Source organism: Urocampus carinirostris, chromosome 10 (assembly GCF_059441175.1).
Source record: "Urocampus carinirostris isolate Australia breed hairy pipefish chromosome 10, RoL_Ucar_1.0, whole genome shotgun sequence".
Lineage (NCBI taxonomy): Eukaryota > Metazoa > Chordata > Actinopteri > Syngnathiformes > Syngnathidae > Urocampus > Urocampus carinirostris.
In genome coordinates, this window is record NC_142358.1 from 12,352,263 (window position 1) to 12,379,204 (window position 26,942).

At 38.1% G+C, this 26,942-nt stretch overlaps 1 protein-coding gene across 1 annotated transcript in view; it reads right to left on the reverse strand.

The window, feature by feature from the left end:
• The window catches only part of nxn (nucleoredoxin), a 64,421-nt gene that overhangs the window by 6,583 nt on the left and 30,896 nt on the right, over positions 1–26,942 (reverse strand). Inside the window, exons 2-5 of the mRNA XM_088345667.1 lie at positions 13,584–13,701; positions 4,080–4,213; positions 2,180–2,280; positions 2,007–2,113 (exon numbers count right to left, since the gene is read on the reverse strand). Of these exons, the coding sequence (XP_088201793.1) occupies positions 2,007–2,113; positions 2,180–2,280; positions 4,080–4,213; positions 13,584–13,701 (460 nt within the window). The remainder of the gene's footprint in view (positions 1–2,006; positions 2,114–2,179; positions 2,281–4,079; positions 4,214–13,583; positions 13,702–26,942) is intronic.

Genomic DNA, 26,942 nt, shown 5'->3' on the forward strand with positions numbered 1-26,942 from the left:
AGTGGAACATTTTCAGAGTTGACAGTTTTTTTCAGATGGACAGTATCTAATAAAGTAATTGCATAAGTCAAATTCTTCTTTTTTCCTAAATGAACTGTCGAAGGATCGTAAGTAAAATGAAAACTTGAGTCCTTCCTTATAAGAGAATTATGAGTACAATTTTGGCTTTACAGTATTTAAAGTTGGATGATTTATTTTCATTGTCCTTGATGGCTGGTTACAGTACAGAAGCTCCCCTTCTTACGACCGTTTGACTTACGAAAAACCGTAGATACGACCATTTTTTTCGGGATGTCAAAACTATCCGGACATTGCTGTAAGTTAGATTTTGGATTGTGTGCTTTTTCTGAGTAGATGACAGTGCTGTAGTCATTCTTTCCGCCGCGTGAGAGGTCACCAGCATCCACCCCGAAGAAGAAATCCGGCCTCTACTTCCTGGTTCGTGTGTATACATACTACGTGTACTGTACCTGTAATGCGCTAAGAACTTTGACGTTTTTATTGATTAATATCTTGTGCATCCATTCAATATGGTTGGTGTAAAGTGTAAGGAAGAGTTGAGCCGTTTCATTTGAAATGAAAGTGGAATAAGAAAGATCGATGCGGTTGAGAAAATGGTGGGATCGCTTTTTTTCGCCCACTTTCTGCCACGGAGGAGGAAGTCGCCTAACTGTTGAAGCTCATCTTCCAAAAGTAAGTTAAACTTAACTTTATCTTTATAAAGCATATTATTTTTTGTACAAAACAATACAGGTTACTAATTATACAAGCCTTAAACATACCTATACAAACCTTAAACATACAAATACATTTAGCACTGAAGTAACTTACAAACAAATTCAACTTGCGAACTTACTATCTCGTTCAAGTAGGGCAGCGTGTAAAGTTTTAATAATAACTGACAAGAACTGATTTCATTAATCGAAACAAATCAAATTTAGATCACCTACCTTTTGAGGCTTAGAGGTACTTTTTTATTACTTAAAAGGCTAACAATTTGATATGCATTTCTAAAATATTTAAAAAGAAGAACATATAGGTGGAAAAAATAACCTCCCCAGTTTCCCTGCGATGCAACGTAGCACTTAGGGAAATGACAGTTTGGTCCACAGCTTATTCTATGTAATATAGTTCGTTTGTGCATTAAACTTATAAGACAACACTGCTGTGGCATCGTTTGATGTAATTGTGGATGTGTTAAATAAAAAAGTAAAATAATACATAAAATAGCAACTTATTTTATTACTATGTTGTTGTTATATTATAATGTTATTACAGGTTGTAATTTTACAAAGTAGGGCTAGAATAGGCTCAGTCAATCAATAAAAATGCTGCCCTGTATAACGTGATTTACATACATAACAATGGGCTAACCTTAAATGAATTTGGAAAGCATTGACCATGTATTTAAAGACAATGATTTCTCATGCCAGTTAGCTATCAAATATCCTAAAAACAGTTGCAATGACCCATCACTGGTGGGCTGTTTTGACTCTTGGTATAGCACTTTTCATAAAACAAAATGCAACTCAAAGTGCTGTACGAAAAGCAAAATGTATTACACTGTATTTGCAATCGCCTGTTACCATTTTTTTCAAAGACAATGTTTTTTGAGGTGACAGTGCCCATCGTAGCCCCACTCCTAATATCGGTAATAACATAAACATAGTAATACAAGTTGTTATATGAGAAATGTATGACATTGGTAGCCGATCACACAATCAGAAACAAAGAATTAGCTCTCAGCTGACGTTGGTCAACCATGGTTTACGAGTTCAAATGTGGATTGAGACTTCTTTTGTTGTGTTTTGGTCTATGTTTAGTTTTACAGTAAACATCAACTGGGAAAAGCAATAAACCGTTTAAAGCAAACACTTTGTATTTTTAAGAATTATCTGCGCTCATCTGAGTGGTACACAGCACGCTCGGGGTTGAATTTTTATATCTAGCAGAGTGAGTAAAAACAAGGAAATAAAAAAAGATGGAACAATGATTTTCATCTATACCTTGAATCCCATACAGTCTATTAAGTCGCGAGCGTCGAGCCTCGTCTGAATACGGCACCGCCAACCAAGGCATTTCGCTGAAGTACTGCTGGAAAGACTCCTCAGATCTACGGGAAAGACAACTTAAATATGCGTGGGTCTCAATATTAAACACTGTATGTACTGCAACTTACCTGTCAGCACTGACAAACACGATCTCAAATTTTTGACCCGACTCTTTGACGGTGCGATACGACTCCAGCAGAACTCGTGTCAAACTGCGGCATGGTGGACACTAAAAGATATCGGACAGAAAGACTAACTTCTTATGGGCATTCATTTCTTATTTATCGGCTTATTGGGGAATTTTGTTGCTGCTAAATGTCGTTGCACTAACCTATCATTGCACTATTGTTATGATGCACTATTATTACAATTTAGGCCAGACTCCAAGCACGACCTTGTAAATATTTTTGCCTATTAACATGGCATTCCTATATCTTCACGTCATCTCCATGTTTTTTTCTGGTGTGCCTTGTCTTATCTCATTGCAAACCATGTTCAATACGGTGTTATCAGTGACAATACAGACAATTCCAATTCTACATTAGTCATATTTAATGAGGATTAATCAATGTTTTCCTCAAGTAAAAAATACATTTTGGTTTTCCTGTTTGTATTTTTTTTTCCTTTTTGGAATAGGAGGAAAATTGCAATTCTTCTGAAAAAAAGTTGTGTACAATCCAATATTCATTTTATACCAATTTTAGGCTGCAGTACTTCTTTATAGCAGTGTGCCTTGAGACTTCGAATTTGATACATTTGATAATTATGATCCCAAAAAAATAAGATTTTCTGAGGCAGAAATTTTTTATAATTTCAAGTATTTAGGTATTGAATTTTTATAGAAGGAAGAAAGGTTTTTAATATTCATTTTAAAAAGATGATTTTACTCATTTTGAAAGTAACTTTTTTATTATTTTCCTAATATTCACGTTCAAATACAGTAAAACGAGAAAAACTAAGTTGAAAAAACACAATTACAACAAAAGTAGTCCTAAAGGTATTTACACATAAGATTACCTGAGCCTCAGCCGCCCAAAAAAACATTCCTCTTTGATTATTTTATAGTTTAATAGATACTCAAAATAAGGAGAGAAGACATTAATAAATTTAAATTAGAACAGGAAAGACTGGCTTAATAATACACGCTGTACTATTAGTCATTTAAACATTAAATAGAAAAAACTTGGCAGCACAGCGGCGGGGTGGTTTGCGCGTGTGCGGCACAGTTCTGAGGTCATGGGTTCAAATCCAGATACCAACCTTCCTATGCGGAGTTTGCATGTTCTACCCGTGCTTGCGTGGGTTCCTCCGGGCACTTCGGTTTCTTCCACATTCCAAAAACATGAATGTCAGGTTAATTGGCCGGTCCAAATTGTCCCTAGGTGTGAATGAGCGAGCGAATTGTCTGTCCCTGTGTGCCCTGTGACTGGCTGGCAACCAGTTCAAGGTGTCCCCTGCCTACTGCCCGAAGATGGCTGGGATGGGCTCCAGCACCCCCGCGACCCTACTGAGGATAAGCGGTACAGATAATGGATGGATGGATAAATGAAACTTTTTATTTGTTTACTTATTTTCTGAGATTTTTGCAATCATCAAAAAGGGCGTTTTGACTCTAAAAACGGTTGAGCGACAATTCTTTAAAGACCTTTCCTTGCAAAAACATTTTCAACCACTTGGAGGAGCTTTACAGCCTTCGCACAGTAATTGAATTGAGTTCCTGGTGGTATTGTGGTGCAAAAAGTCTTCATTCTGGTCTATCTCTGTGTCATGTCAACCACTCAACAGTGGCTTTGTGGTTCTGGCGGCTTGAGGGACAACTGCGTCCAGGACTCCGTGCCAGTACTTAGATGCAAGACAGATTCTTTATTGAGGGGAATATTATGTTAATAACGTAGTTTCTTTTCCTCCACTGGAATTTTTTTTTTGGACAAAAGTATGTGTACTTTTACTTAAGTACTTAGAGCTCTGTTCTTCTTACACAACCCTCACTGGCGAGAACAATACCAGGACGTCATAAAAGCCACTCACCCAGTGTGCCGAGAAGTAGACCCCCACGAAGTGCCCTTCCAGGCAAGCACTGTCGCTCGACTGCCTGTTGCTTCTAAGCAGGGGCCCGGCAACCACTTCTGCAAATGGCTTCGGCCCCCAGGGGAACTCCAGGCCTGTGGAGGGAAAGAAAGGACAATAGAAGTCGAGGGTTGTTCAAATTCTAGCCTAGGGTGATATCGTCGGACCAATATTCAGATTATCGGCTGAGTCCATGGAATTCTGTAAAAAAATCAAAGTGAGAACTGTACATTTTTACATTGCGGGAGAGTCCTTTGGAGTTTGGATGTGTCAGCACTTGAAAAAGACTGGAAGACTAAAACATGTGAGACTTTTATTTTAAAAAAGAATCTTTAAAGACTATCGAAGGTCTTTGATGATTATTTTGATTTGGATATTTCCATAACCACAAAAAACAAATTTCAATCTTCAAAGCTACGACCACAGCCTATGTTGAGATCCGTTTGGAACATTTTTCTATGAACTTCAAATTGGAGTGTTTTTCTTATTGTTTACAAATCACAAAGGAGTTTTGGATCAGATGCATTTCATCAAAGGGAAATGATGCGAAAATGACAGGGTTGTTCAATACTTAAATATCTAAATCTTGAACAGAGTGGCACTATTGAAATGGTTCACGTTTTACATTAAGTTGTGATTGTATGATTTCTTCATTTATAACCTCTTCGTGTATTTAGTCGCAATTATTTTACTTCTTGATTCGGTTATTCTAATTCACCTCCATTATTTCAGCTGTGTTTTTTTTGTAGGCAGAAAACGGGCTTTCTTTGGCTTCGATTTTTAATCAGCCTTTGGACTGCCTGTAATTGTCAGCAATTCTGATAACACACTTCAAAATTTTCAGTCATTGTCCTTTAGCTCATTTGTTCTCAGAATTTTCTGTAATTAAGTTTCAAATAAACTGCTCATCTTGGCTTTTTTTTATTATCTTCTCACCACAAAACGGACACGTATAGGAAGAAAAGTCGCCTTCTTCCTCAATAGCCATTGATAACACAGACCTATAACAGCCCAATAAATTTCAAGACATACATTTAAATTGCAAAATGTTCTCCATTTTTGCTTTTACTTAATGAATACTTGTCATTTCTTTAATTTCAGGTTCTCGGTTTTTAAATAGCCACTGCTGATACTGGTATTTGCCAATTTGCTACAATTGCCAGTTTAAGTTTTGTCATGAACCGGAACAGGAGGAGGACCCAGATGCGTAACGTTTCTCACACAAGCTTTATTTTACGGGAATGGGGCAGTCATGCACATTAACACCAACGCCAGTGATTCGGTGATCACTAGGCGGAAGAAGAAAGACAGAAGTCTGTCGTGGAACAACAGGAAGCCAGAAACCAACGAGATCGATACCGGACAGGGACGGATGGGATTGATAACAGAGATAGGAGACTGGAAACAGAGATCAGACAGAACGAGATAGACGGGAATGATACCAGACACTGGAGACCGGAGACGATATCAAAACAGGACAAAATAGACGGGATAGAAACCGGACAGGATACACAAACACAATACACGTCTTGTGGGTGCAGAGGTTCGTTGGCGGACTGACAAAGGGTGAGTGGGAGCACTGAGCTTAAATAGGAAGGAAGCCAATCAGTCAACGAGCCGCAGCTGGTGCCAAATGGGCGGGGCCGATTGGGCGCCGTGGGCAACTGTGACACGTTCTCGGTTTGCAGATCCTTAAATACTAACCAGAGGTGGGTAGAGAAGCCAAAAATGTTACTCAAGTAAAAGTACTGTTACTTCAGAAGTAGTCAACCAAATACTTGAGTAAAAGAGTACTTGGTGAAAAAATTAGAGTACTCAAGTACTGAGTAACCGTAGCAGTGTCGTATTTATATATAATTTTTGTAAGACAACCAATCAGATCAACAAATTATAAAAGTCCAACCAATAAACAAAAAATACATTCAATTTAAAATAAGATTAAAATAGTCAACGTCAATTCAAGTGCTTTAATAAACAATAAAATGGTAAATGGTCTGCATTTATATAGCGCTTTTCAAGTCACTCAAGACCTCCCAAAGCGCTCAACAATGTGCTTCACACTTACCCATTTACACACACACTTAAAATAAAAAAGAATATAAATCAAATAAATAAATTAAGAACAAGTAGTACATTTGAAGCCCCAATACTTAACGGGCTCTGCAAGCAGAACAACAAGCTTGCCCATGAACTCGAACAAAGAGGACATTGCATATTGTAGCTGACACCCTTTTAAAGGGGAACAAACTTTTGGTGTGAGGCCAGGGGTGCTCCTCTTCTTCTGTGTTTTCATTGTCGGTATTGCTAAGCGACATTTTCGATCCGTTTCATCCATAAACCAAATTTCCCCAGCTGAAGTTGAATATGGTCATGTGACGAGGCTGCCAAGTTTGATTGGTTAACCAGGATAGAGCCTGCCGGAGTTCTACGTCGAAATGGCGGAGACAGACAGACTAGTTCTTACGAGGAGGGGTTTTATTAAGTAACAGGGTAAACACTTCAATGTTGCCTAATGTAGCGGAGTAAAAGTACAGTTTATTGATTAATAGTTTTTACTCAAGTAAATGTATAGGGATTTAAAAATACTCAGAGTACAACATTTCGCAAAACTTACTCAAGTAAATGTAACCGAGCAAATGTTCTCCGTTACTACACACCTCTGGTACTAACACATTAAAAATGTTGGTGGTATATGCATTGAAATGGATAACTTGTATCGGTTCTTGTACATCCCTAAAAAAATGATAGTATCAAACAAGAAAAGCAGACCTTTAAGGCAGTTATTACTAGATGGGCATTTTGGATGGTCTGAAAATTTATCACACATGTGGCACAATAATAAAAATCCAAATTTTACTTTTTCAATTTATCTTCCATCTGTCTTGCAAATGTTGCTAAAATGTGTTAGCTATCGGATTAAATTGTTCAAAGGAGTCCATCTTTGAAGGAGAGCTGTAGTTAATGCGTTGCCATCAAATTTTAAACACGCTCAAAACATCTTAGCGAGCATAAAAAAATCTTCAAAGCAATGAAATATTTGGCGAGTTACTAGTGAATGTCAGGTTTTCATGCAAGCCAAATCATGTGCTGTTAAAGGGGCAACCTGTAATATTTGAACACTTTATGTCAGCATTGTGTAGTAACATAGTAACAATATAGGTATAACATGATAAAGTTGGAATTTTTGAAATGCATATTACACTAGCACCAGTGAGTGCCAATCACTAACAAAGAGAAGCCCTCAGCTTTAAAAAGTAGGTGACTCCTGCTGTAGTGCAAATGAAAAAGTGTGATACAAAGCAAATGGAAGAATACAAACTACGGTGACTAAAAGTGACCAAACGGCACAATTTATTTTCTCCCTTCAGCTTTTCACAAGTGTTTTGGTCTTTGTTTGCAGCATTATTATTTAAGTCAAAGATGTTGTTTTTAAATGAATGTTATTTTTTTTACCACAAAGGAGGCGCTAAATATACACGATGTCCCTTTAAGTGAAACCAGCATTATTTCTGAATTTTTAGGGAGATTAAATGAACCTCACTACATAAAAAAGCAAAAATTCCTGTTCATTTATGTTGTATCTATTACCGTATACGTGGTTCAAATTTAGCAGCAAATATGACAAAATAGCATTTAAAGCCCTAGTGTGCAATTTTTGACCACTACATGGCACTGTGTTGTCTGGCGTGAGCGAGGGCCAGTGCCACAGAGTACGAGTGGCGGCTAGATGCTAGAAGAACATGGCCGCAGCCATATTACACACTGTCCCTTTAAAAGACCTTTAAAGGAAGTGTGACCCCCAAAATGGTCACTTAGTACCAAATTGGATAACGCAACGTGTTTTCAGACATGACTACATATTCCTTTTTTCTAATTTTCTAATACATGAACTTGCTCCCTCATATCTTTCAGTTTTAATTTCCCCCTTATGTTCTGGGCCGCAGCCTTCACTCTGAAAATGCTGGTCTACTAGTAATCCCAAGAGCCAAGATGAGAACCGCAGGTTCAAGAGCGTTCTCCATTCAGGCCCCGGTGCTGTGGAATGCTCTGCTCCATGGAATCCATCTGAAACCTCAGTGGAGCTGTTTAAATCTAGGCTTAAAACACACTTTTATTCTATAGCTTATGAATGACCAATATTTCCTGTTGACGATATCCGTGTATTATTCGTTATTGCAACATCCATTGTAGCCAGGTCATCCTGGAAGCGGGATTACCTCATGTGCAGTCCCTTCTCAGGGTTTCTTCATTTTCCTCATGTTGAGGTTTTTGAGATTTTCTTTGCCCTAATGTAGGTTTTAGATCAGGGGATGGTGTAATAATAGTCCGTAGTTTGCAATACTCTGGTCTGTGCAGCCCTTGACCCTTTGTGATTAAGGGCTACTAAAATCAACATGACTTTTTTTTTTCTTCTCTGTACAAAAATGTAATTGCGTAAAGTGTGAAGTACATAGTAAAGGGACATTATTCTGTTGTTGACTCATTCATTGATTCAAGGGCATTGGAAAGTCTTAAGTGACTAGTTTAAGCGCTACAGTAATCTCATCCATCTACAATTAAACAAAGGAATATCAAATTTATGACAATTAGTTAACTACAGTATGTTCCGTAAGGGGTAAAGGAACTGCGTGTGCATTGTTTGACCACTACATGTCACTATATTGTGTAGTGCAACCACAAAAAAAGTGCTAAAAAGGATAAGGAAGAATAGAAATTACAGATAAACCGCACCATTTTTCTTCTCATTTTTTTACCCAGCCTATCGTGATGTTTTTGGTTTTTGGGTACCTATAACAACAAGATGGCTAACAATTATGTCCGCTCCCTCTAGGTGAGGCTCATGTTATGTCAAATAAATGCAAAATCCTCAACAAAGAAGTATCTTAAAAAAATGAACGCAATGAAATGTATTTTTGCTTATTATTAAAATCAATAGTGTTTTTAATGAACGTTGTTGCTTAATTGACAAAAACTTAACCTGCATTTAATGACGTCCACCTCTCTAACATGCTAGCATTGATAGCAATAAACAACACATTTCTTGGAATTGTTCCCTTTGGAAAACCTGAAAATGGCATCACCGATGTTTAAGGTGTCTTGGGTAATCATAAAAACTGATTTGTGATTGGATTGGACTAACTAACTTTGACATACCCATCATATTTAAAGTGAGCCCAGGCAACCAGATGTCAAAGGCTTCATCTTTACCTTCCTACTTGCTCTGCTGTCCCTTCCTTTTCACGGTGTCTTCATTGTTAGCCCCTGGGCACCAGAAAGTGGAGTTATACAGAGAGGGCGGGCAGAGGAGGTAATCCTAAATAAAGGCTTGTACAGCCGCTCCATAATGGCGCCTTTATGCACGGGGCTTCATTAGGCAGGAATGACACGTCTGCAGCCCAACAGCCGCTCATTGTGGTCCTGAAGCTAAAAGGCCCACTCGCACATTCTCCATCTTCCACGCAAGCTGCAGGCACTCCAGTCTGCTTTTTCATCATTGCCGGGGTCATTCCTACACCCACGTTGGCTAGCATGGCAGCTGCTCTCACGGTTTTAATAAACATGGAGCCATCTCAAGCATAACATCTTACAGCAGAACGAGTTATCTTTTTAATGTAGACCAGGTGTGTGAAACATACGGCCTGTGGGCTGGATCAGGGGTACCAAAAGATTTAACCCGGCATCTGAGACAATGCTGAGAGGAACACAGGAAAAAAATGAGCCACATCATGTAAAATAATGACCTGCAGTTATGTCCACTAGATGTCACCAAAGAAAGGCAACTCTCCAAAGGCATACCGGTAATTTAAAAAAAAACAAAAGTCTGGACTAGCCCGAACCTGAACATAATAATTGACATCTTAGGCCCGAAATTTGGGTCGGGCTCAGGCTTAATTTCTTACCCTAAATTCAAGAGGTTTTTATATATTTTACATAAAGTGGGGCTCCCTTTGAATGAGCCGACAATGTTTGTCCACCATTTTGTTTCTAATGGTACCCCCCAAAAAACAAAAATCTTTGTCAAAGGCTTGGCAAAAAAAAAAGAAAACGGGGCCTTTCACTTTGAGCCTTTAGTTTGTATGCTTCCTTGTGCTTTATAGTTCAGTTGGGCTACACAATACAGTGACATCTAGTGGTCAAATAATACACACTGTCCCTTTAAGGTGATACGATTGCACTCACTTGCAGTGCAAGGATGTCTCAGTTTAGTAGCAAGATTTACTACTAAATTATGCTTTCTATCCCCAGTGATTAGAAATTATCGGGTAGGACCTGGATTCAAAAATCCAAAATAAACAATAGCACCTGGGTGTCCTGTTGGGAAAAAATACGCGTTTTCCCGATTTTGCCAGTCATTGAAATACATCATGACACATATCATTGATACGCTGTGACGATTTGGATATTTTGGAGACGATTGTCACACAAATAACCACGATTGACGAATATATTGTCAATTCTTTCCACTCTGCATTAAAGGCTACTATGATAATAATACTGTACAGCAGGGGTGGCCAACCCAGTTCTCAAGAGTCGGATGTCCTCCATATTTTGGGAGTTTCTCTGCTCCAATACAGGGGATTCCAATCACCTGCATCATTATCAAGCTCCTAAACAGCTTGCTATCAAGCTGAACGTTTGCATCACCTGAGTTGGAGAAGAGAAATATCCGGAACATTCATGGCATGCGGCTCTGGAGGACCGGGTTGGCCACCCGTGCTGTACATCTTGATGAATTTTATGGTCAAGAAATAATCAATAAATCACTATCAACTTAATATTCCGTTCCTTTCATTAAGACAACTGTAACGGGGCAGGATTTTAGCCTGTTGGGCTAAAACCTTTTGAGGAACTATGCGCAGGTAAGGTAACAGGTCGTAAGGTCTTTGACTCAACTTTTCAGTAATAAGGTGCCAAATTGTACACATTGCATAAATGAGTTGCACAGGTGGGAATAAAACTCTCATTTCAACACACACACACTTTAGTAAATACAGCAGCAGAGCAAGTAAATGTCTCTTCACTTCAAGTTTTAAGATTTCAACACATTTCAAATGAGTGCAGCTGAGAGCAGCAGAAAAATGTCTTTCATCTTAGGCTTTAAAATCAAAGACTGGTACACAGTAAAGTAAACTCTGGCTCTGGCTCTCTCTGTTTCTCTCTCTCTGGCTCTCTCTCTCAGTTGGCCAATCGGCAGGGCTTTGTTAAAATTTCCAATCATCAATTTGTTCTCTCTCGCTCACTCTTTCGGTAAGTCGGCAAGTCTGCTCTATTGGAGGCAAAAAATTAAATAAATAAAAGGTGCGACACTACTCAGTGGATTTTCACTTTTTGCGGGTGGCTCTGGTCTCCAGTAATTTTGTAAACCAAGGGTATTATTTGCCCTCATGTAGGTTTTAGATGAGGGGATGGTGTCATAATAGTCTGTAGTTTGCAATAGTCTTTGATCTGTGCAGCCCTTTGATAAAACATGACTTGACTTGATCTCTGTACATGATAAAACAAATATCAGGTACAGACCAATGCTTCAAGAAAAAACATATTTACAGGGGGATACACATGAAATGACATCGGGGCCAATAATGTCTCATCATTTCTTTTCAGTAGTACAACTTTGCCGTATAGTCTGACTATATTCTGACTCTGATTTAGGATTTTAGGCCCGAACCCGGCTGTATTGTGTAGTGCAACTAAAAACGAGTGCTGATAAGCTCAGAAGAAAACAAACTACGGAGACTCAAGTTGACTCAACTGCCCCATTTTCTTTCCCCCTTCACCCCCAACGTTTCAGACAGGTTTTTGTTTTAGGGGTACCCTTAACAGCAGGATGACGGACAATGATGTCAGCTCCCTCTCGGTGAGACTCATGTAAAATAAATAAAAATGTATTGGCAGTTCACACATTTGTGCTTATTATTCAAATTAATATTTTTCTTTCAATAAATGAAGGTTTCTTTAGCACTAGGAGGATCTAAACAATATATGGTGACCCTTTAATAGTGTAATTGATGGTAGGCAAAATATAAGTTCAGTTTTGAATTACACCAATTTTGTGCTGTTACTAACTAGTTACTGTAATTTAAGTTTTTCGCATGAGCTGTGACTTATAATTTGCATTAAGTCATTCTTGTCTGAACATTTTGCGCACGATGTATTTTTAATCAATGAAACTAAAACTTCTAAACTCGCAAATATCTAGACAGACTGCTCTTATTATTTGTCCATAATCACCCAACCCTCCAATTTATTAGCTAGACTAAACTTAAACAAAGAAACAATAAAAACGTTAAGGAAACCATCCCCGTACAATAAGAGTAACCACAATAATTAGTAATAAACTCTTGAAATGTATGTGCTTGTTCTACAGCAAATAATTTATGTCCTCTTCACCGTCAGCTCGTTTGCGAGCGCAGTTAATGAATCATGTAAATATTACCACAGGCCTGTTCTGGATTTCATTAGCTGGACAGTAAAAGCTGTCAAAAAGGAAAGAAATCCACCCTGGCTCTTCCCTGTATCGCCTTTAGCAGGCAATTCTCACACATGATTGATCGCTTTTGAGTATACCGCTAGTGCAGCAAAGCCATGGGAAGAAATGTAAATGCGATGCAAATCTTAAAACTCCTCGTGTGATGGCGATGTGCTGCACAGAAGATTTAAAAAAGAGGCACGGAGTAATCTAACAGCTGGTGGACACAAGTAAGCCCTCAAATGATCCAGATGATACCAAGAAACACAAGACTTTTACATAATATGAAAACATTTTTTATTTTTTTTTCTTCCTTTTTAATTGTGTTGCCAAAAACATCACCTCACAAAATCAATAAATACTCTGGAAAGAAATAAGGGAAGACACGTTGAAGCTAAAGGCTTATAGGAGACCTGTCCCCAAAATAACTTTGCTTCTTCAATCAATCATACAAACATTACAACAATCATTAGTAAAGCCAATTAAAAAGCGAAAAGAAAAGAAGTGTCCTTTCTCAAGAGAAAACGAACAAATTTTTGTATCAACAACATACCTTTCATCCCACATAAATTAAAAAATAGATTAATACAAATATGAATACATACTTAAAAGGGGCACTGTTTAATATTTGATATCTAGATGTTGCTATATCATTCAGTGCAACCGAAAGAGAGTGCTACAAAGCACAAGGAAGTATACAAACTATGGAGACTCAGTGTGACCAAACCTCACCATTTTTTCTATTCACTTGCCGAGCTTTTCTCAATACAATTCATTGCAAAAATACGGTCGTATAACGTAACACCTTGTGTAAGGGCACACACACAAAAATACTGTATGCTTTCACAATCATTTCCGTTGTATTTTGAAGTAAATAAGAAGCATTGGGGTGTTATAAGGCGCACTTTTAAATTTCTAGCAAACTTGGGGTCTTTAGGTGCACCTTAAAGTCTAAAAAATATGGTACATGGTGTGTGTAGACCCCCACTCAGCCTCACCTTTGGGATCATCCCTGACCACCAGGAGGCCGTTCCGACAGACCACCTTCCCCGTGGCTGCGTCCACAAACACAAGCGACGGGATGCTGGTCACCTTGTACTTATTCCACAGCTTCATCTGCAAACAAACAAAAAAGCAAAAGCTTTGGTATTCCATTTTCAAACACACAGCTGAGCGTTTTCCACACCGCCCTAAAACCACTCGGACATGAGGTAAGGATTGCAGACAATTGCTCTCACAGTGAGAGTCCCAGGAGGAGACGATAAGCGTGAACAATCTCATGCCGTATTGATCGACTAATCCCACCCCCACAATTGTCATTTCATTGGACGCTCTTACAGCTGAAGCAAAAAAATGCAGCAATATGTCTCCAAAGACACATGAATCGTTGCCTTGTAAAAAAAAAAACGACTGCTTGCAGTAAAGACTATAAAAATGTGATGAACATTTCAGGGTTTAGAAAAACTCACAGTATTATCTTTTTAATTTTCCAGCTGAGAGCAAAAGCTTACCGTGCTTGCGATACTCTTCTAGTTAGATGCTAATATCAACTTTGCCAGGACATGTTTTCATCAAAATGTTCATGGTTCAAAGTTGTAGGGGGAGCTCTGCTACTCACCCCAGGCCTAAAAATTCTAAATACATGTACATCAAATGTTTTAAAGGCAGTCATTTTGTGAATGCACATTTACTGATGTGGCTCCAAATAATTACAATTCTGGCATACAGCGTCACAGTGTGGTATGCTGGGAAGACGGCAGTAATGAGACAAAACATACGGAGAGTCATCAAGTCAGCCCAGAAAGTTATTAGCTGCTCTCTGCCCAGTGTGGAGGGCATTGCCGGCTTGAGAGACCGCAGCAAAGCCACCACCTTTTTGACCTCCTGCCCTCTGGTAGGCGCTACAGGTTCCTTAAATCAAGGACTAAGAGGCTTGGAGACAGTTTCTTCCCCAGGGCCATCATAACCCCAAACAAATGCACTAAACTGTTAAAGAATGGTTAAAATAGATACATCTTGCCTATGTATAGAAAAATGGCTATTCACATCCTGTTTATCGTTGCTGCTAATGTCATTGCACTATTTTCTATTGCACTATTCTCACGATAACTTACAACTTAGGTCAGTCTCCAAGCACTACCTTGTAAATATTTTAGCCTTGTCATGATTACCAATTTGGATCACCTGTGCCCACTCATTTGGCACCAGCCACTGCGGGCTATCTGAATGGTTCCCTGTCCCTTTTTAAGCCCAGTCCTGTCACTCTCCAGTTGTCAGTCCGTTTGCAAACCTCTGTTGTTACAAGGCAAGCCTTTTTGACCCTTACTCCCGACTGTCCCGTTTTTGCACCCGTTTTTTCACCTGTCCGTTCCTCCGGCTGCGACCCGTTTTTGATCCCGGCCACGTTTTTGCTCTCCTGTCCCGGCTATCCACCAGTTTTTCCGTCCCTGAAACCGCCAACTCCCGCTACAGAAGATCCACTTCCGTATTCGGATCACGATACGATTGCGAGAGCGACTTGCCTCCCGCATCCAGTGAGCACCGGATCACGGGCGTCGCCCTTCCTCTCTCCATCTCAAACTTGTGAGAAACGTTACGCGATTGGGTCTACCCATTGTTCTGGACGTGACAAGCCTATTCATTTTAACATGTCTTTTTTTAATCCTATTTTTATATTTCACATGTTTATACTAAAGTACCACATGTATCCCCATGGAAAATATTTGTTACTTTATTGTTATTATGACAAAAAAGAGCAAATTCTAATTCTAATGAAAAATTAAAGGTCACAATTGGTCAAACCAGCATCTATGGAAAACTGCTCATTTGACACATTTGCGTTTACTTTCGTAAGCTGTATCTCTGTGTGGTGTGGAGGCTGCAGCGCTACCGACTGGGGTAGTGTGAGGAGGGTAACGAGGACAGCGGAGAAAATAATCGGGACTACACTTCCCTCCATTCAGGACATTGGCCAGAAGCGCTGCTTATCCCATGCTAAGAACATTACCGGGGACCCCTCTCACCCCCATCATGGACTATTCACTCTGCTAGCCTCTGGGAAGAGGTACTGCAGTGTGCGGTGCAGGACCACCAGGCTCCGCAATAGTCTAGTCCCCCTGGCCATTAGACTGTTAAATGGTCAATCTAACATATAGTTAACTTAAATCTAAACGGCTGCTAATTTGACTTTTGCACTAGTGGCAGTTTTTTTATAGCTTGCCACTCCTTGCACATTTGATCTCTGCACTATTGTTACTTACAGTGTTATTACTTACAGTGTTATTGTTTACAATATAATGGTACTGTGTACCTGACTTGTTAACCTCTGGTTAGCGTCTCTTCTTGCACTATCGGCACTATGGTAAATAACACAATACAGCTTTATTTATATCTGTACACTGAAGGACACTGAGGGAGACTGTGGGAGTCAGATCCATCGACATTTCGTTCTGTATACACGTGTACTAGAATGACAATAAAGTAGATCTGAATCTGAATCTGAATCTGAATCTGAATGTACGTATGTATTACAAAATAACTTTGGTTAAAATGAGAAAATACAATTTTTTATACTTTATTTAGGAAAAAAACAGAAACAATTGTATAGGAAAAAAAATAATAAACCCAAAACTGAAAGATTGAAACAAGATGAATATGACGGTGTTCATTGAATGTGACCATTATGGACTTTCAGTAAAGGTTTCAATGCTAGCGATTAACTTTTCGGTTGGAAAATACGGATGATATATATTTTTCTAAATTTTCCAACGCATTACAGACTAAACCAGTGCAAATAAACTGTAATGAAAGTTTTCCATTATCTTAAATTTTAAAGGTTTGAGGTATCTTTGAAAAAGTTGAAAGTTTAATATTTTTTCCATCAAGTATGTGTTAGAGCGCCAAACTAAGGTCAAAATCCCTTATGCTTTATTTTCTAACGCACATTTCTGCTTTTATCTTTTAGCTAAGTTGTTTGCTCTGGAACAAAAATGAGGTCGGAGGAATGGGGTGATGGAGATGGAGTGGTGTAGAGTGATGTCATCTCTGCGGTTTTTATTTTTTTTCTATTTGTGAAAAGTGAAACTAAGAAAGGACCTTCTTTAAGTACAGTGTAAATGCAAACCCAAAGCACAAGAAAGATTAAAAAAGAGGTTATTTGAGTGCGTCTCAGAAATGCACATACTTGCACGGGTAAAAAAGTTTCAAATTCCGTGCAGCTCCTTTAAGTTATATTTTGGCATAAAGAGTTTAAAATGAAAATACTTTGTTTTAACAAAGTAATCAATAAACCAATTTTAAAGATAAAGCAATTGGCACACAGTAAAAGGACCCTGCCAGTATAAATAACTTCACTGAAACATTAAACTCGTGGTTCTTACACAGTCATTGTGCAACAACCAGTTAACTCAACACCCGCGCTTGCTAATGCCTACCTCACTCACCATTCAAGACACTGCCTTTTAAAGCCATACACATTGAAAGTTTCAAACACCACAGGGAAATAAAGAGGTATCTATATAAGCAAGTTAGAGATATAGTAATTAGAACAAAAATCATGCTCTTTATACAAAAGACAATCCAGGTCACAAGCTGTCACAGAGACTACCACGAGAGACCGCTCACCAAAGCTGGTTGTAGTTGGCACATGCAAACTACTGGAGGCAAAAAAATAAAATAAGAATCATGCTGTAATTTCTTTTTGTGTGAACATTCATTTAAAGTTACAGTAAATTTAATTATAAGTGTACAGTAAGTGCTAACGTATCATAAATATTCTCTTGATCTCATCCCCGTCAACCTCAGCCAATTGCTCCCCATATTAATGGTTGGGATTCCCCTTATTAAATGATGATAAACCTAAGAAACCAACACGGCACCAAAATCCTCACAGCAAAACAGACTATGTAGAATATTGCAACAATATTAGCGATCTACATTGACAGTGTCATCTGCTGCAGCTGAGCGAGACGATAAGGATTAGAGCAAAAATAGGCAAGACGAGATGAGTCTTATTAGAAAAAAGGTTTCCCCCCTTATAAAATCTGTTATACGGCATAAACAATTTGAAATGATGAAAAAACGTATACGGTGCTGGGAAAATATATAAGTTGACAGGTATGTGATCGCAGTCACCACTCCTTGCAAAAATTCCCAAATGTACACAAAATAACTAAACCTCACAAGCAAATTATTTAGCTCAGTTGCTGGAGAATCCAACCTACTTTCTCTGATTACTTAAGTTCAGGGTTCGTACAACTTTTTCACTCCCAAACTCAAGCACTTTTTCAGGACTTCCAAAGCCAATTTTCCAATTTCTCCAGGAGCATTATATACATTTTTTTCCCAGAGTCAAAAATAAATCTGCGGTTTACATATGCGATTTTAATCTTTTGTGTGCATTCAACAAGACATGATTATTAGATGGAGTAAATCGCAAAAAATCTTAAAATGGGTAAAATTGACAGTAATATGTAGCTTACAATTTCAGGTGGAGGAAGTTTTTCCTATTACAATTGATTACTGAGAAGCGTTACCCAAACTCTTTATGCATGGGCCATAATAAATGCCCATAATCGATACTTAATACTTTCACTAATACACCTTTCATAGTAACCAGTTTAGGTGTAGCATGCACCTGTCCTATTTGGAGCGATCCGTCGTTGGCGATGAGGATTCACAGGACAATTCCATACAAACTAATGCCATCAGCAGTTCATTACGAGGGAAGATATTCAATGGCAAAAGCAAAGCCACCAGAGAGCACTGTCATTTTTAAGGAAACTCGTTGACAAGAATTTCAAGCATTTACAAGCAGTTCACCCAAAATACAAGCACGTTTTACTCCTTGAAAACACAACATCATAATTCAAGCATTTTCAAAGAATTTGAGCACCGGTATGAACTTTCTAAATTGCATCCATTATATTGAAATGTCGATTTGAATTGGATAAATAAGTAAGTCCTGCTTTCTTCTTAGAAGGGACCCCGAGATGACAACTGCTCATTGTGGCAACAAAAGCGAGAATCTTTCTGCTGTCTCTTCCGCTAGTGTGCACGACCAAACCAGGGGGCCTCTCCAGAGACAGCTGCAGCGTCGTGGGTCTTAACCTCTCTTAACTCTATCTTGTCACGTTCTTCAGTTGGAAGCGAGCTATTGATTCAAGTGGCGTCATAGGGGTGGTCCTCCTTACTATCTCCACATCTGTTTTCTACACCAGGAAAGCGGCGGAATGAATGGCAATTTTTGATTATCGGTTATGATGACGACTCCCCTCTTTACCTCCTCATCTTCATCACCAAACATGTTGCCACGGCAACACCCTCCGCCCTTCAGTGCCAAAAGAGCGCCAGACGTATTGTGCGCTTTCCTTGCTTAATAATTCAGTGATAAATTAATGGTTTTGTGACTGAAAACAGGTGCTAGAATGTCAGAGTGCTTCAGGGGGAAAAAAATATAAATGGAAGTGGATAAAGGCACAGCCCACCCTTTTGCACCACCCCACCCCACCCCCAGTACCTCCGTGCAGCCTAGTGTGCAGGCACAAAAGCGACCTGCTTGAATAGAGGCCCTAAACTTTGAGTCTGTATAGTGACCACTTTTAATGGAGTTAAAGAAAAAAAAACGGTGGGGGAGGAATATACCGAGTACAAAAGCTCGGTGAATATGTGCTGCATTGTGACTTTACAGGCAACCTGTGGTCTCAGTGGCAGTGGGTCCATTTTTTGCTCTCTTATCTTCTCTTTGGTCCTCATTTTGATCACAAAGTGTACGAATGGGGTAGCATGCACAGTAATGTGGAAACAATTTGAAACGGACCATCGGGCATGACTGGTGGAGGCACACTGGACACATGTGAGCCCAGAATCAAAGGTTCTGCTCGGGTTCCTTTGTTAAAGCCTGGTTCTGGTATTTAAAATAAGTTTGATTTTTAAAATCAAACAATAAAATGACTGAAGATTTAGATTTGTACGAGCCAGGATTGCGAGTTCAAAGTAAACTTGGAAAATTAGGTTCTTTTTTTTTTTTCCTCAGGGCTAAATTTGCTCTTTAGAAATAAAACAACCAAAAACGACTACAATGAATAATACAACCTACCAAAACTCAAAGTGACCAAACTGCACCATTTTTTATCAGTATAATTTTTGCTTCGCATTTCACAAAGTTTTTGGTTTTGGGTGTACTTGTATCAGCAAGATGGGGGATAATTATGTCAGCTTCCTTTAGGTAAGGCTCATGTAATACTACAGAGTATTTAAAAAAATGCTCATTAATTTGAAATTGTTAATGTATTTTTTTGCTTATTATTTAACTCAATATGTTTTTTAAATGAATGACGTTTTTTTCTAACACTGAGGTCCTAGATAATAAACACTGTCCCTTTGAGGTGCTACAAAAAGTGCAAGTAGTTCCTATGGTCAGTAAAATCTCTTATAATAAAAGTAACCAAATTTTGTAACAAAAAAATTAGGAAATTAATAGTTTATTGTAATGAACTAATTTGCATGGTAAAAAAGGTTATTGCCTATTTGCCTCATAATGACATTTCTTGTTAATTATATTTGATTGATTCATACATTGATTACATTTGTCATCAGCTGAAATGTATTTGGGATGCTCTATCACCCTTTAAGATGCGAACCTGGTTCTTGTTTGGATCAGCTGGAACCAGCCCAGGTTTTGACTTTTGTCTAAACCACCTGGACTGGCTTTATGCTTTACCTTGTTCCCGGGTCCGATAGGGCTAACCCGTGGCTTGGAAAACTAGGTGCATTTATTGTGTGTGCCAGCGGTAACACCACCAGATAAGACGCAAAAAAAGAAATGAAAGCTGTTGGCGCAAAAGCCTTACGTGGCCTCATTTGTGACTTCACGACATATTAATAATCGCACAAAACACATTAATGAGCCTCATTTGCACACTTTGCTGCTCAATTAGCCGCAGTCAGCATTCAGTTCACACACGCAAGTCCACAGGGGAGGGCAAGGCTTCACAAAGTGGTACCCCACTTTCTGCTTTAAAAGGAGGGGGTTGGGTGCGGCTTGGAAAGCTTCCCTGCTGTGACCTCCGTTTGACCCTCAATCCTAAATCCCACTGCCGCTCCTCCTCGCGTGCTCTTCGCATCACAACACATGAATATTGATGCCACTTTAAAAGGAGAACATTTCACACGTATTAGCAGCCTTCTGCACCTCATTTCAACATTGAAGGAGCGTTTGAAAAAATAATTGTGTTTTAAAGCAACATTGATCGGATTCAAATGTGGAAACCGTTAATAACAACATTTGAATAGGCTGTTTGATTGTCAATGGAAGGCTTCAAGAAAAATACTGGAATAGTTTGAAAGTATTCCTAAGCAGGCTTCCAAACAAGAGTTTCGGACAAGGGTTTCATCTAATTAGACTAATAAGATATAAGTTTTCAAATAAATTAAATATAAAACTCATATGGGTGATTTGGTAATTTACAGTATTAAATATCAGTATCGCACCTTTCGTGGTTGCTGCTACAACTGGATGCCGGTTCTTCTTCGATGGTTCACAAGAGGTTATGGTAACGCACAACTTATAAGCTACAGTGTCCACCAAAGTGTTGACTGAACAATATTCCTTCTGACTGACAGAGATACAAAGCAAAATACACACCATGACATGTTTGATCTTTTACATAATAAGAAATAAAAATAATATTTTGATTAACTTTGCATTTATATATTTAAAAAAAACATTTCACTGTATGTTTTAAAAAAACACAAGTGTATGAGACTCTGGCAGGACCAATTAAACCCTGGCGGTCTGCAAAAATCCTCCTAGTGCGTAATATTATTGTGCTAAGCATCAGCAGATGCAGACTGAGGCATGCAATTTACTTGTCTCACGACAGAGGGCGATAGCAAGACCAAAGATTCTGGTCTGCAGTGTTCTCGTTTGCCCGGGTCTCAGATGCATCATTTTTGCTGGGGACGCATAGTGTCAAATCAACGTGCGTCCCCGGGACGCAACTTTTTTGACACAAAATTGTCATTATTAACAGATTAGTTTTTATAAACAAAGATTTACCGCACTCCAAACTTTTCGTCAGGCAGATCCGCCATTGTTGTTTTGGTCTCGCGGTTCGAGTTTTTGTCTGCACGCCGATCTCGGCCAACGAGATCTCGTTGCTTTGAGATTACGTCATTGTTGTGGTGCTTGTCGTCGATTTAAGGTAAAAAAAAAATCAACACAAAATTGGTAATTTCTTCAGTGTCAGTAATAAGTCAAAACATAATGCCGAAAGTGATAACAACGGCAATAATTCGGCACGAAAATCGGCGGAGAAATTCTTCGGAAGATCACGGAGGCTAGGAAAACACGTGTGTTGAAGCGAACGATTCGACGAAAGAAAATAAACAAAGGAATACTACTAGCTAAAAAAAGGACTTTTCTGCCAAAATGGACTAAGTTATATTCCTGATTACGTTATGAGGAGGATGATAATGAATTGGACCTTGAGAAGGCATTACAAATGTGGCGGGACAGCAAACCACGAAGAATATATGAATGGAAAAATCTGAAGTGATAACTGCTTTGTATTACCAATTAACTGTGATGATTAAAAGTGCATGAATATATAGACTAATATTTCAGCAATAGTATTTTGTATAATGTACAATATTTTTGTGAACTGAAAAATCTGAAGTGATCACTGCTTTGCATTACAAATCAACTATGATGATTAAAACTGAATGAAAATATAGATTAATATAATTATTTCAGCAATATTATTTAGTATAATGTAAAATATTGTTGTGAACTGAAATATCTTGAAGTGATAACTGATTTGTATTACCAATAAACTGTGATGATTAAAACTGAATGAATATGTAGCTTTATATTATATATTTGTCGCAGATTTACAATTTCAACCTCGATTACACTAAATTTTGGGGACCCATAGATCTCTGTTGGGACACATAGAATTTTGGGCATGCGAGGCCCCGGGACTCATCACTTTTCAGAGGTAAAATGAACACTGGGTCTGGTGTACACTTGAACCCCAATTGACAGAACTGGTGATAGTTTATCAAGCTCACAGTAAGTCAAGCCATCCAGTAATTTATTTGTGGTTACGTTGACTTTTGATCATAATCGAGGATAACTAATCTAGTGATGCTTTTATTTAAAAGGAGAAGCGCATATACGTCATTTATAAGTTAAGGTAAGACAATGAAACATGTTTTCTTTTGCTACAGTTTATATGTTGCTTTCTTGCTCAGCCATTCAAATAATAAATAAATAAGATGAAAATTCATTTATTTGTAAATCTGACAGAGCCTCACTCGAAACAAACTTCACTGAACATCACTGGCTTCGAGCTAAGTAATAAAACCGGCACATTTTTCACTGCCGCCATAGGTGGGTTTGATGTCATAATTGTGACCCACTTTTTGTTTTCCCCCTATAGAGGGACTGGTCGCCTCATAAATCACAGTGACACAGTTTTTTGAACAAGAGCATAAAAGAGCTCCGAGGTGTAGTAGCTCAACGTCCATTCAAACCTTCTTTATTTATGGTCATGTCCCATCTCTTTGCGGTACCGTGCACAATGCGAGTGAGCTTTCCCTTACCTGGGGGCCATGATGTTGACTATGTGAGTATTACCAAAGTAGAGTGACATTATGGCATCAAGTGACAAAATATTCCCGCTCATTAGGCTCTTTCCTCCCCTTGTACGCCGTTTTCAAGGTTTTGCCCACCTCAACATAATGCTCAAGTCGGCATTGATGTGGTTTTAAACAAGGCTAAGCAAGCTAGAGTCGTGAATTAGAGAAAAAAAAGAATGTTTCAATTAAGAGTGGGACAAAAAAAAAATTGCTTCATGTATACATCGTATGCATCACAAGTTCTGGGAAGTGAAAATGCAGGGAAGCAAACGGAAGTGTAAAATGGAGGAAGAAAGCGAGCAAAGAGGACCTAGGCAGGTGGCCCATCAATTAAAAATCCAAAGTATGGACACCTTTTGGTTTTTACACAGTCCTGGGAAGATGGAGCTCGACATAAAACTGTCTGCAAACTTTGCTGCAGACCCGTATCCCACTGGGGTAACACGACGAACATAACCGCGCCTCTTCCGATATTAACATTAACCAACCCAAGCGATCATTTCTGTTGACAAAATGTTGTGGCTGTAAACCTGTAAAAAGTGTACATGTAATGTTCTCATTGACTCAGTTGAAATAAAAGTCAGCTTCCAGACTGACTGACACAGACTGATGTGCATTGTTTGAACGTCATTTATGGTTTATTGTCCCAGATGTTCGTTTTAAGTTGCTTGTTTTTTTAGGAAAGAAAATACAATTATAATAATCAATGATATCGAATCTTAATACTTGTTTCGCAATTATCAAGAATCGTGATATCAATCGAATCGTGACCAATACGTATCATCCCACCCCTTGGTTACAATACAGCACAATAAAATGAAAACACTTTTATTGTAAATAAGCATTTTTGCCCAAACCTGTCGTATTGAACAGGATGATTTTATAGTTTAGTACACACTCAAAATAAGGAGAGAAGACATCAATGGGTTTTGAACTTGCAAGGCCAACAGGAAAGAGCCCAAACCTCAGCTAAGAAATTTAAACTTGTTCAAAAACAGAACAACAGTGCAATAATAGTCCAAATAACAGACAGGCACGCAATCTCCTATGCTGGTGTTCAAAAGTAAAACTAGAATAAATGTATTATCTTTGGAATATATACATATTTTTCTGAATCATGTGTGGTTAGATTTATTGCTTTGTTTGATATGGATTCAAATATCTAACATATTGTAAAAATCTTTTATTTTGGTCTTAAAAAAGTAAATTATTATTTTGGAAAAAATCTCCATATTTTATTTATTTAGTAATTTTAAATAAAAAATTCATTAAAATCATACCGTCCATAATGATTGCAAAACAAGTTTTTTGTGCCTGTCCCCTTGACCTTGATGAGTCCCATTTTGTGAGTAGCAATTTGGTTTTCTGTGACTATTCAAGTTCTCGTCTCTTTCTGAGAAAACATTTTATTGGACATTTCTAGTGTGAGTGAGTTATTTATGGCAAATTATAATCCCGGTAAAAAAATGGAAATGGTTCCTTCTCATAGACAATGAAATGTAACTTGTTCCAGAATAAACAAGCCATTTTTATTCACATCCAGTAAAATATTATTTTAGAGATTCAGATATTGCGCCTGATCCCAGTCAATGCCATTTTAACAAGCTAAGCACCCTACCTTCTTATTTAATACAAAATTACATAGGTAGAAATGTCCCAAGTGAGTCAAATGGTGCCATTGTTACTCTCACTTTAATAAATGATTTATATTCCCTCAAAAAACGGCCATTAAAATAGAGAGCATTCTCCACAGTGCATTAAAGTGAAAAGTGCTGCCTAAATGGAAGCTAAAGGGCCAAATGACCTGGCATGACTCATCATGACAGACAAAACGAATCATAAAAAGCCAAAATCAAATAAAGTAAAAAGCATTGTAAAGAAGGAAGTCCATAAACGATGACAATCTGCAGCATTCTTCTTCCTTTTGTCTTTCTCAAGCATGTCGGTCCACAAAGAGAACTTGCATGGCTGAGAGGTCTGCGGCAGCCTGGAATGTTCTGAGGCTTTACTTGCTTTATAAATAACTCTGCACAAGGCGGACACGCACACAAAAGGAAGCCGTGGACTCCATGCATCACTTCAAAGCACTTGTGCCATCAAGCTAGCCGAGTTAGCTTAGACACAGGTAAACCTTAAACCCGTGTTAAGTTACAAACATCCATTTTTCTTACAAAATTATCCATGTATTGTTGCCCGAACATGTTCCCAGGATTTTTTTTAACACATTAAGCAAATCTTGAGCATGTCTTATCGTATTAGCCACAGTTGGCGTTTATTGCAATAACAGGAAAGACCAACAAACTACAAAAAAGAAGGATATATTTTGAATGTCAGAAAGCTGCACATTCAGTCCAGAATATACTGGGGAAGTTGTAACTACAGTTTATACTTAGTGTTACATCAACAGACCCTTTTTGGCTGTATTGTTAATACACATTATGACAAAAACCCACAAAGCAAAATGTAAACACCCTGAAACGCCAGGCAAGCACCCTGAGCAATTTGATTGGGTGAGCAGTAGGGGTGGGCGGATCTCAGCACACATAGCGCACTCCCCTAAATGCATCTGTATCCTTTTAGTTTGCAGTATTTTGTGACTTTTTTACAAAAGAGCCTTGCTCGCACCTTGTTGAAAACATTATTTACGGCAAACATGATCGTACGTAACTGTCAGCGGGAGACAGATTTTAAGCGGTATATTTCTTGATTACGCGATTATTATGATTTCATAGAATTTATCAAATCATCAAACGTTACAGAGTAAATCAATTGTGCTGAAGAATTTGCTTTTGTCTGGAGAGCAGGTCTCGTGGTGTTGTTGAATTTTGTCTTGAAATATTTGTTGTGGGTCTGAAAAAAAAACAAACAAAAAAACAAAAATCTAAATGTATTGCTTTCAAGGCTCTTGAATCAAAAAGATTTTTGACCTGGTACACTACATACATTTCCGAAGTAAACTTTTAAAATTTGGAAATTACTGTGTCTAGCTGTTTGAAGACGGGAAATGAACATCACTTAGTGCTTTTACAACTAGGCACTTTTATGCAATGAACTACTTAGCCATTAGCCCTGATTTTTAAAAATCTTTGATAACAACAGCCTAGTCATATTCAACACATTGATAAACACTATATCAATTTCGATATCCATGATTCTCTGTAGATAATGATTAATATTACTGAATTTATGAAAGGGACATTGTGTATTATTTAGTGTCTCCAAATGGTATTCATTGAAAAAAAAAACAATATTGATTTAAGTAATAAGCAAAAATACATACTGTTAAATAAATATGTATTTAAAAAAATACTCATAGATCCATAAATTTGAATTTAGTTTACATAACATGAGGCTCACCTCAAATGAACTTATATAAGTGTCTGCCATTTTTTTGCTATTGGTACCCCAAAACCTTTTGAAAAGACTGTCAAAAACACGAGAAGAAAAGTGGTGCAGTCTGGTCACCGAGTCTCCGTAGTTTGTATTCCCCTTGTGTTTTGCAGCAGTTGTTTTTGGTACCACGACAAAATACAATGCAACACCATTATGGGCAATGAAACAAGTTGGGTTTTTTTGCAAATTGCAGACAAAATAATTTTACACAACAGTACAAGTAAGCTCGCCATTAGCTTAATGTTTTCATAATGTTGTACATTTATTATCAAAGAGCTGCTTGAATGCCCTTTTTAAACTTCATTTCTATTTTCAAATACAAA